Here is an 11,557-nt window from a genome sequence, read left to right on the forward strand (position 1 = left end):
ACCACTGCCCGGCGCTTGTAACTTTTTAAAACAAAAACATGGTTGCCATTCCTGGAACAAGCAGCACAGAGCCATTTGGAGTTAAGGTTGGGGGTGGGGGCTAGCCCAGTCCTTGAGAAACAAATGCAATCATAAATGAACTTCGTGTGTCTTTACTATAAAATGGTTTTCTTCACTATTAATCCCAGGCCCAGGGGATCCAACACCCTCACACAAACATACACACAAGCAAAACACCAAGACACAGGAAACAAAAGGAAATACAATAATAATTGGCTGGTTTTTATTACCACTACATTGCCTTTAGCCAAATAGTGATGTTTTTGCTGCATCTTTGAGTCCAATAAGTGTTCATACTCTGTGAGTTTGAAGCCAGTCTGGTCTACAGAGTGAGTTCCAGGACAGCCTGGGCTACACAGAGAAACAATGTCTCAAAAAAAAAAAAAAATCTTTCCAGACATTAAATGGGAAAATCTCCAGCTTGGTACCTAGGTGGTAAACTGCTTCCCTAGCATGCACCAGGCCCTGGATTCCATCCCCCCACCCCCTTGTCACCTGTTGACTAAGGTTGGGGGTGGGGCCCCTTATGTAGCACATTTCTGCAGACTGATTAATTAGAATTGCAGCGTTTGCAAAAAGTTGTAATGCTGCAGGTCTGGAGCATAATTATTATAGGTCACGACACCTAAGTAACCAGATGCTTTCCTGTGGAGAACACTAACCCAAAGGCTCAGGAGGGGTGTGTGGCTGGAGAGATGGCTCGGCCATTGAAAGATCTTGCTGATCTTGAGAGGCCATAGATTCCATTCTTGTGCCTGCCCCACCCCCATGGCTCCCACTGGCAGGGGATTGGAGTGGCTCTGCTGGTCTCCCGGGAAACTCATCACAAGGTCACACACACATACTAAATATAAATGACAACAGAAGGCCTACTTCCCTGGGAGGGGACAGCTCTGTGGTCCAGCACCCTGGAGGTAGATGGATCTCCAGAGCGGCTCTCAAGTGTGCCTGGAACCACTCTAACAAAACTTTCCAGTCCAGAGACACAGTCCTCTGTGGTACGTCAAGGTCTCTTCACTGTGGCCAGACCCTCAGAAGCCACTCAAGCAACCTGGGCCTCAGTTTCCCTGTCTGTGAAATGGAGGTGAGTTTCTAGGCAAGGCCTGCACCCCGAGCCTTGCCCCCAGATCCTCTCAGAGAGTCCCAGTCCTTACAAGTAGCCCAGGCTGGCCTGGGAAAGCACAGGAAGCAGCAACCAAGCAGAAGCTGCTCTCCTGGGTCCACAGCGGTGGGTGTGGCCAAGCTCCTGCAGTTCAGGGCTGGCTGTTGTCCGAAACCCTCTGCACGGGCATCCTCTGGACTCCGACACAGAAATGCAGCACTGTGGGGTGCACCTCGGTAGCCACCCTGGCTTCAGTCATGCCATATTTCTCTACAACTGGCTTTTATAATTCTGTGAGGGTCTCTGCCAACTCCAGGGCCAGCAGAGAAACCACCCCAGTGAGGTAGGAGGTGAGTCCTGTTAAATCCTGTTTAACAGGACTCAGCAGCTGGAGTCTGACACAGGACGGTTTATTGTAGCCATATTTAAGCACATTTTGTGGGAAAAAAAAAAAAAACATTCTGAGCCGGGCGGTGATGGCGCACGCCTTTAATCCCAGCACTTGGGAGGCAGAGGCAGGTGGATTTCTGAGTTTGAGGCCAGCCTGGTCTACAGAGTGAGTTACAGGACAGCCAGGGCTACACAGAGAAACCCTATCTTGAAAAAAAAAAAAACAAACAAAAAGACCATTCCGCTGATAACTAACCCAATCCTCGGTATACAACCAAGCGTAAGGCGTGTTTACATTGAAGCTCTTTACACAGTACCTATGGCCACTTCCATAAAGATGGGTCCTACTGACCAAGAGACAAAATGTCCACAATAAGGACCGGCCTGGCCCTTCAGACAGCACAGCAGGTCGCCAAGCTGTTAACCACATCCACGTTCTGGGTAGGAAGTAGTCATGCTCGTCTTCTGTTGAGAAGACCAGCCTGCTGTTTATAATGTCCCTAGTTTCCTGCACGCTTCTCGGTGAGCACAGGCCCTTGGGTCCTCTATGAAATCCCATCCTTGGGAGCAGCACAGGCTCTGTCAGTCACCCGAACACTGGGCATGTGGAGGCAGGAGGGTGACAGTTCCAGGGCAAGCTAAGCTTCACTGAATAGATAAAGATCATAGTTCAGAACTGCTTTGCCTCTAAATTCCCCAGGAGCTAGAAACTGGGTTTGTAGATCTGCAAGTGGGAGCACACGCAATGCTGCTGGAATTCACTTGTTCACTTGTTAACCTGGCCAATGACTCTCGGTGTCTCCAGTCACACAGCCCATCCCCTGGTCTTTGCTTGGTCAGAAGGCTGGCACGAAGCCCTCCTCCCGCCTGTAAAAAAGAATGTAATGTGCCCATTGCCCAGTCTTCATGGGCCCTGTAGCCCTCACAGGGAGCCAGGAAGGGGGTCACTGTAGTGCAGGACCTGGGTCCTGGATGCAGGAAGAGCTGTAGGCAGGAATGGGCATGTCTGAGGTGTCAGACATTTGTAGGGGGACAAGCAGCAGATGGAGCTGACCTCAGAGACTGGGACACTAGGGGGCTCAGGCTGCTCCAGCACCGGAGCACGAGGACAGCCGAGCTCAATTGTGGGGTGTCATATATTGGGGAACCTTGGTACTGAGGGGAGAGCTGCATGTCTGTCTGAGTCTCTAGGGATCTTGGGAGTTTTGTATGTGTGTGTGTCACTGACGTTTTGGAGACATTGGGGGTCTCCCAATATCTTTGAGGGTCTCAATGGTATCTCTAAGACTCATTGAATATTTTGGAGTGTCTTTGAGCATATATGGTTGAGACTGAGGGCACTTCTGGCTTCTGTTTGTGACTTTCGTTCAATGATTTTTGTAGACCGGCTCTTGCCACCGTGCCTGACAGTCGGAGGTCAGCCCCTGAGACCGCGTGGAGGAGGGAGAGAATAGACTCTTGTCAGCTGTCCTCTCTGTCCTACCTGTCATCTCTGCTTCCAGAATATCCCACGTCCCAAAAATGAGCCCCCGTGTCATGAGCAGAGGCTGCTGGAGCCTAGGGAAGGGAGACTGCTCATGTCATTGTGTCTGACATCAGGGTCATGAGTTCATCCACATGGGGCATCATATAACAGACACTCGGGCTGCTGGTATGGGACCCAAACTCCCAGGCTTACGATTGGGCTGTGCCTACTCTCTCAATTGCTGAGCATTCTCTCCAGCCTCAAGAAGGTCTCTCCAGGGTAGGAACACACACAAACCCAGCTACCAGCATAGGCCAGGCCCTCATGAGCCCCTCAGTGCTAGAGTTCCTGCATCCCACAGGTCCTGCCAGCCTTGCTGCCATATGGAACCTCTGTGTAGGTAGCATCTCCAAGGGGGTCAAGGACACAGCTGGTCACCTGACCCTATGACCTCACACAGCCTAGTCACCTTCTCTTCTACGACACTCTCTCCCTGGGTAGGGTTCTTCTTGTTTTGTTTTGTTTTTTTGCTTTTTGTTTTTTGTTTTTCGAGACAGGGTTTCTCTGTATAGCCCTGGCTGCCCTGGAACTCACTGTAGACCAGGCTGGCCTCGAATTCGGAAATCTGCCTGTCTCTGCCTCCCAGGTTCTGGGATTAAAGGCGTGTGCCACCACCGCCTGGCTGTTTTTTGTTGTTTTTGTTTTTTGGGGGGTTCTTTTAAAAAAAAAAGATTTATTTATTTATTATATGCAGGTACACTGTAGCTGTTTTCAAACACACCAGAAGAGGGCATCAGATCTCATTACCGATGGTTGTGAGCCATCATGTTGTTGCCAGGATTTGAATTCAGGACCTTAGAGGAACAGTCAGTGCTCTTAACTGCTGGGCTATCTCTCCAGCCCCCCTGGGTGGGGTTCTTTCTAGTAGCCTGGCATGTCTCTCTGCCTCAGGGGTACAGATTCGGTCTTCATACCCCAACATACTCCCTTCCCCTGAACACATTCCAGCCTGGTTCCCACTGGTCCAGGGACTTGCCTGCTCGCCCATTTACACCAATGGGAGGCCCGCACTTCCAGTTCCCCCTTCAGCTTCCTCTTACCCGGCTGCTCCTCAGGCCTCAGGGTCTTAGCTCCTGCTGCCTTGCTGAAGACCGCCTCTGTTGCCTGCCAGGTATTTATCAGCTATGTGCCCAACCCCCCCACCCCCACCCCCATCCCTACAGCCCATCTCCAACAGCCTGCTACAGAAACTTCCACAGAGCATCCGTGGAGGGTTAGGAGCTTGGAGAATTAAGGACAGGTTTTAAGACTGCTTGACAACTCCTAGCTATGTGTTGAAGCCCTGCCCTTAATGTCTCCTCTTCTAGGACGCCTTGCAGGATTCTGTCCCTTTTTTTCTATTCTACCCCCATGCGGGGCGGGGAGGGGGGTCGGGCTTCTGATCACTGTCCAGTTCTGACCTTTTCCAGGACCTGATGTCCCCTTAGTACCTACCCAGAGCTGAGGCATTTTAAGTGATTGTTCATTGAGTGAATATTTGCAGAGCCCAGCAAAGGTCAGGAAGCGGGTGGAGGGGAAGCTGCGGGCCAAGGAGCTGAGGGTGAGGTCACAGCAAGAGAGAAGTGGGGCAGTCCGGCCCCTCCTCCTCTCATAAGAACCTGAGGCTGGCAGAGGGCTGTCTGCTGTCCCCTCCACGCCTACACCCGCAGGCATTGGACTCACAGGTGGAGGGCACCAGGATTGGTGGACCCCAACCCAGCCCCAAGGCCCCGAGGCTTGAGACACCAGGAAAGCCAGGAGGTGAGACCCAGGGCTCAGGCTCAGGCCTCCACACAGACAGTAGCTGGTGCGTCCAGCTCACTCGCCAGTTGGGCAGTGTACAATAGCAGGGTCTGCAGGAGTGATGGCCAGGATCCAGGCTAGGCGGTTTCCAGGACAACAACTCATTTGCATAGGGTAGAGTCCAGGCAGGTATGTGGAGATAGTCTAATCCTGTGTTGAGCAGGTGTGGGATGCACCCATTTCACAGACCAGCAGTTGGAGGTTCAGGGACCAGGGAAACGCGGAGAGAGATGGCCAGCCAGGGGCCATGAGCTTCCATGTCAGAAAAGCCTTAATTGGTTGGGGTGTTTTATTTGGGTTTTATTGGGTCTCATTATGTAGACCAGGCTGGCCTGGAACTCACAGAGATCCACCTGCCTCTGCCAGACGAGTGCTGGGATTAAAGGTATGAGCCACTACATATAGCCTGACTTGAATTATTAATCTGTATGTTTTTTTAAACCCACAGTGTTTAACTTAGGCGTTACCACAGGTTGCCAGAATGGGGAGCACCGGGGCAGGGTTGCTGTGGTCATGTCTCCTGATGCTGTTGGCCCTGCTCCACAAGTCAGGAAGTCAAGATCTCACCTGCACGGTTTACCAGAGCAGTGTAGACTGGACACAAACATTTAATGATGCCTGCCTCAATTTCAGTGGCCTTGGCCTGTCCCTGCCAAGGAACCAGTCCTTGCGGGCCAGCCAAGCTCAAGTCCTGGACCTTTCTAAGAACGGCCTGCAGGTACTCCCTGGGGTCTTCTTCGCCAACCTGGAAAAGCTGCAAACCCTGATTGTCACTCACAACCAGCTGGACAGTGTGGACAGGTCGCTGGCCCTACGCTGTGACCTGGAGCTCAGGGCGGACTGCGGCTGTGGACTGGCCTCCTGGTATGCTCTCCGCCAGAACTGCTCAGGGCAGCAGCTGCTGTGTCTACACCCGGCCACTGCAGCTCCCAGGAACCTCTCCACCTTCCTTCAGGTCAGCTGTCCCCCCAGCTGGGGCCCGGGGACCATTGGTGCCCTTGTTGCTGGGACTATCTTCCTGGCTTTGGTTGTCAGTGGATCTGTGCTGGCCTGGAGACTTCTTCGCCGACGAGCCAGTGAGCACAGCCTTAGCAAAGCCCAGAATTCACACGATGTCCCCAGACCAGTGACAGACTTCCTGCCAAGGTACAGCAGCCGGCGACCCAGCCCCAAGGCCCCAGACTCGCCACCCAGCAGGTTCACAGCGGATTATGAGAATGTCTTCATTGGCCAGCCAGCGGAGGACTGCTCATGGTCTGCAGCCAGGTGAGTGACTATAGATCCCTGTCCACAGTGAGCAAGGACTCAGCTTTAGCCGGGCATGGAGGTGCACCTCGTCAGAGTCAGCGGGGATCACCAACTACTCAGGTAGTTGGCCTGAGACTGTCATGTGGGCCTTGTGCAGGCTGTGTGGCCAAGTAGCCTCCCATGTTCAGATGAGGGCTGCAGGCCTCACGTCACCTCCAGGAGATGGGGTAAGAGTCTGGAAAATTTCCAAGGGGCGAGCCCGCACGTTCTGTCTCCTGACTCATGGCTGTCTGTGTCCCCATGCTATAGGAACATCACCAGCATATCCCTGTGGCACGAGGAATGCACAGCAGGTTAAGACTGGATAAATGAGTAAGGGTGCTGTCCCACCTACCTTCCCAGCCCTGAAGGCAGAAGGTGTGTTGGGGACCACGAGAGAGAGAAAAAGAGAGAGAGAGAGAGAGAGAGAGAGAGAGAGAGAGAGAGAGAGAGAGAGAGAGAGAGAAGAGGGACCGACCAGGAATAGGAAAAAGAGAAGTGGAGCTGGATGCTGAAGTAAGGGATTTGGGTAACTCTGTTGCCGAGAAGAATGGTATGCAAACGAGATGCAAATATTGAGAAAGGGGAAGTGACCCAAGGAGGGGGATGGGGAAGGTCACCAAGAAGAGGCTGAGCCAGCCTGTCGGGACAGGAGAGATGGTCTCAGCCTGGCCTCATGGGCCCACCCTATGCCCTGCTGAGCTTCCCGAGGACAGGGTTCCCTTCCTCGTACTCCTACAGGGTTCACGGAGCCTGTCACACCATCTTCTGCGTTCACAGGCAAATGATAATGAAAAAAGTTAAAAGTAAACTCTGGGTGGGACTGTGTTGAAGCTAGAGTGCTTACTCAGACATCCTCTCCCGTTACCCAGACCAGCTGGGGTGGGGGTGAGAGATCAGGGCTAGCCTGGGCTATGTGAGATCCCGTCTCAAAACAAACACACAAATACAAGCACAAGAAGTTGGGTTCTGGAACCGGAGAGAAGATACCAGGGAGAATGCTCGAGCACACACGCATAGAGGCACATAGGCGTGCACAGACACACATACATGCAGGAACAACTATACAAGCACTTTTGGACTCACACGTATACATAAGCATATGCAAACACAGACACACATATGCACTCACATGCACACATGCATGAGTCATTCATGCACCTGCACAAATACGCACACACACGTAAATGCACGAAGCATACATGAAGGGACAACACTCACATGCGTGCACACATACTCACAGGCTTGCATGCTCACACACACATGCACATGCATGCACTCATACTCACGCCTACACGAGTGCACAATCAGGTCACTTATACAAGTCAAATTAGGTGTGTGTTTTCCACACTTATATTTTAATGATGCTGAATCGGTGACTTTCAGAGGAATGGGGGGGTCACACATTGAGTTGGAAAAACGGGTAGGAGTGGAGCAGGAGTATATATCTGTGAGAGCCAGGCCAGCCTGGGCTACATGGTGAGACCCTGTCTCAGGAAGAAGGGACAGACAGACCCCAACCCTGGCCAGCTCTGCCCCCTGTCTCTCGGCCTCAATCACCGGCCTCTGATGTCCCTCTGCTTCTGCAGAAGCCGGCCTTCTGAGGACAGTGACTGCTACATGAACTACAGGAGTGTTGACCAGGACCCTCAGCCCGTCTATTGCAACCTGGAGTCCCTGGGGCGGGTCCCACCGGATAGTGAAGAGCGTGTGGTCTCGTGGCGCTGAGCCCGGTCTGGCCTGTGGGAGCAGACCCTGAACCAGAGAATCTTCCACGATCCCGCACACTCAACATCATAAGGGACACGAGGACTCCTCCAAAAGCTGAAGGAGGGTCAGAAACAACCCTCCGGTCAGTGTGCATGCAGGTGGTCCTCAATAAAAGCTCTGGGCCACGTGGAGCAGCTGACTCTGAGCAGGACTGACCAGTGGTTTCCGGAGAGTCCAAACTCCATCTGAATTCGCTGTTCTGCACTCACAGTCCCCTCTGCCTGCTCCTCACCCACCGGTCGCTGAGATTCCATGCAGGGCCTTGTGGGCCTGGGCACTGGAGGCCCGGCCAGGTGCGAGGGTGCAGGCGAAGGGGCGAGGACTGGAGCAGGGAGGGGGAATCGCCTCCACCGCCTCCGCTGCCTCCGTCTTCATCTTTGTCGCTGTCCCTTCTGTTGCTCCAAGACCCGCAAGGGTCGCTCTGTGCTGAGTTGGGCTGGACTGAGCTGGCAGGAAGCCGACTAGCCAGCGAAGGGTGCTGGGGGTGGGGGGTGGGGGGTGCCGTGAAGAGCTGTTTCTGGGGGCGTTTTTGGAAGAGTTTTGCTCTTTCCCAAGCAGCAGTGTTACAGCTCTTATGACAGAAGCTCTCAGATGACGGAATAGTTCTCACACCTCTATTCCTCCTGGATGGGATTCTTACATACAGTTTTGGGGTGGGTCAGGGTCTGACAGCAGGTACTTCCTATTGGCTTGGTCTGAGAGCTTGGGGATACCTTATCTGCATGAGGGAGGACTTGGGGTGCTGCTCCTCTGTGACTGATGGCCATCGACCTCTCTGGGCGGGAAGGGGCTGTAGCTACGTGACAGGAGCCTGGTTTCCAGAGCAGGCAAGTCTTCCTACCTATAGTCCCTTCAGGGTCCCCCGGACTTCAAACCTTAGCTCAACCTTATCAGACTTCCTCTCACAGCCCACCACCCCACAACTCCCCCTTTTCTTTTTATAAGGGAGAGGTGTCATCGAAATAACTGTCTCCTGGGAACAGTTTGATACTGAACCAAGACCTGATTGGTAGTGATCTGCTGCTTTTGAAACTGAGTGAGGCAGGGTGCCAAGAGAAGCAAGGCTCCAATGGCTAGCTAGTACAGGGCAAAGGAGGGGAAGAATCCAGGCTACCAAGGGGTTAGAATACCAAGGGGTAGGGGTGTTGGGAGTATAGCGTGCCCAGAGGTTTCCCAGAGCTCTTTGAGCATCTGTACATCTTGTTCTACCAGCCCAGATGCATTGACATAGAACCAACATTCCTCCCACAGCAAAACACAAGTCCCTCCATGTTCCGCAGTCAGCAAGTCCAGGGCTCTCTGGTTTTGGAGAGCAACTCCTGCTAAGGAGGTTACCTGGCCTTGAAGAGACTAAGGCTGTCTGTAGTGGAAGCCATCACCTGGTCAAGCTTGTCTTGGAAGTTGCTGGCCGTCTGTTGCATTTGGACAAGGGCTGCTCCAGCGGTTCTTGTTGCACCCGTTGAGACAGCAAGGCCTAGTCCAATGAGCAGAGGGGTGAAGATCTCTCTCTTCTTTCGGCTTTCTGTCATCGGCAAGGTGAGTTCTTCAGGTTCGTAGAGATAAACCTGGGGGACAGTTATCATGGGGGTGCAGGAGCCTTGGGAAAAGGAGTTAATACAGGGGCCTATACTGCCTTTGCACCAGAGGAGGGCAGGAGGGTTAACGCATACTGACTTTGTGATGGTGGTGTCACGGGCACATGTAAGATGGGGTTTTGAGGTGGGCCCTACAAGGCAAAGAGGCGGAAGGGGTAGGTCAAAGAGAGGAATGTCCTGTGCTTTCCTCGTGGGTTGGGGTCCACGGAGGTCATGAAGGGAGATGTCAATGGGAATGGCTGCTAATAATGGTCGGGAGAGAGAAGCACTGAAAAAGCATTGGGAGGAGTTGGGAGGAGTTATTAAGGGAAGGAGGTCAGCTGTACACTAGATGTACTGTAGCCAAGAGAGGGTAGCTCGGAGTTTCTTCTGAGACTGATTTTCCTGTTAGAGAATATTAGCATGGGTAAAGACTGATTTGGAGCCAAGAACAAGCTCACAGGAGACATGCAGGTCAGCGACTGGGTATTTGGCATAGCCATTGCAGTAAAGTTTACCCTTGACTCCAGTCCGCCAACGTTAATCCCATGGGTCGCTGATGGAAAGCTGAAATTGAGTTTTAAGATTGGTGAGTGCAGTGCTGCCTCAGCTGGTGGATTCCATTCTGCAGCTCCATATGTGGAGACCTCCTGGAGACATTGACCTGTTTCAGTGAGGAAAGCAGAGGAAAGGGCTGGGGGAATGGAATCTGGGTGTAGGAGGATGTCAGTGCTGGTCCAACATCCTTCAAGTGAGCAGTCCTGAGTCCCTAGAACTTTGTTGTGTACATTATAGGTTTCCCTAGTGTAGAAAACTGTGCCTCCAGTGGTAGTTGTTGGGAAGGCTGGGGAGAGGCTGGGCAGTAGCAGAGTTAGCATGGAGAATGACAAACACAGCCAGGAGAATAAAGGAGAGGGGGCTTGGGGAGGGTACGTGACCTGGGCAGCAGTCACCACCAGGTCATGGATGTCCTTCCAGGAGATCTTGTCCTTCTGGGTGTGGTGTTTCCTCTGCCTCATCCTCTTCCTCTGTCCTTGATCTGCTAACGAGAAAGGCGGACCATCTTCTTAGTTGGTGGGGTGGTATCGAACATTTCTGGAAGGAACCCAGATAGGCTTAGGCTGGTCCTGTGGGAAAACACAAGAGAAACCCATCCTAGTTGTAAGGAGAGGGTCTGGTCCCTTCCAAATTCCATCCAAAGGATCTTGCCATTGCACTAGGATGGGGGTGTTAATTTTGGTGTGCGCCAATGGAGGGAGCTAGAAGGGCCATCATTACTTCTGCATTACAGGTAGGTGGCTACCTTTTGTTTTAGGAGCTGGGCCTTTCGGGTTTGATGTGCTCTTTCTGTTATTCCCTGGCCCTGAGGGTTGTGGGGAATGCCCATAGGATAGGCAATTGCCCGATGTGTGCAGAAGGCTTTGAATTGAGAGCCAGTGAAGGCAGGGGCCATTATCAGTTTTTATCTGTTGAGGAATGCCCATGATGGCAATGGTGGAGAGCATACAGTGAATTTTCACCTATTTGGGCTGTAACCCATATCAAATGCGAGTGTGTATCTACAGTGACAAAAACATGTTTCTGTTTACCGAATTGGAGAATATGGGTGACATCAATTTGCCATAAGGTGTTGGACTTGAAGCCTCAGGGATTGGTACCCATTGTTTGTAAAGTTGGGGTGGTAATGAGGGATGCACAAGAGGAGCATGTCTTTATTTTATTTTTATTTGTTTTCTTTTTTTTTCCTTTTTTTTCTTTTTTTTTTTTTGTTTTTTTGTTTTTTTCGAGACAGTGTTTCTCTATGTAGCCTTGGCTGTCCTGGAACTCACTCTGTAGACCAGGCTGGCCTCAAACTCAGAAATCCACCTGCCTCTGCCTCCCAAGTGCTGGGATTAAAGGCGTGCGCCACCACTGCCTGTCGAGCATGTCTTTATTATCATTCAGAGCTGAGCAAGAGGATGTGGAGGAAGCATGCATGAAGTCCCGTTATATTTGTGTGTGTGTATGTTTGTGTGTGTTGTGTGCGTGTGTGTGTATGTGTGTGTGTGCATATGGGTGTTTGTGTGT

At 52.1% G+C, this 11,557-nt stretch overlaps 1 protein-coding gene across 3 annotated transcripts; it reads left to right on the top strand.

Moving 5' to 3' along the window:
* Window positions 1-4,116: 4,116 nt before the first annotated feature.
* Lrrc25 (leucine rich repeat containing 25) lies at window positions 4,117-11,079 on the top strand. Of its 3 annotated transcripts, none has more exons than XM_031340141.1 (4): window positions 4,143-4,188; window positions 4,727-4,817; window positions 5,308-6,125; window positions 7,736-11,079. In XM_031340141.1, the coding sequence occupies exons 3-4, from the start codon at window positions 5,341-5,343 to the stop codon at window positions 7,872-7,874; spliced, it is 924 nt and encodes a 307-aa protein (XP_031196001.1). In that variant the 5' UTR covers window positions 4,143-4,188; window positions 4,727-4,817; window positions 5,308-5,340; the 3' UTR covers window positions 7,875-11,079. The 3 variants fall into 3 exon arrangements, 2 of the variants coding, with proteins under 2 accessions (XP_031196002.1, XP_031196001.1); XR_004110021.1 differs by lacking the exon at window positions 4,143-4,188 and having other exon boundaries at window positions 4,510-4,817; window positions 7,736-8,209; window positions 9,168-11,079; XM_031340142.1 differs by lacking the exon at window positions 4,727-4,817 and having other exon boundaries at window positions 4,117-4,188.
* Window positions 11,080-11,557: the final 478 nt, after the last annotated feature.

Source organism: Mastomys coucha, unplaced genomic scaffold (assembly GCF_008632895.1).
Source record: "Mastomys coucha isolate ucsf_1 unplaced genomic scaffold, UCSF_Mcou_1 pScaffold22, whole genome shotgun sequence".
Taxonomy (NCBI): Eukaryota; Metazoa; Chordata; class Mammalia; order Rodentia; family Muridae; genus Mastomys; species Mastomys coucha.

Bases quoted from the DNA above. Each gene is read 5' to 3' on its own strand.
- Lrrc25 (XM_031340142.1), top strand. From the start codon at position 5,341: ATGGGGAGCACCGGGGCAGGGTTGCTGTGGTCATGTCTCCTGATGCTG. The intron at 6,126-7,735 runs GTGAGTGACTAT...CTGCTTCTGCAG, and splicing joins TGCTCATGGTCTGCAGCCAG to AAGCCGGCCTTCTGAGGACA.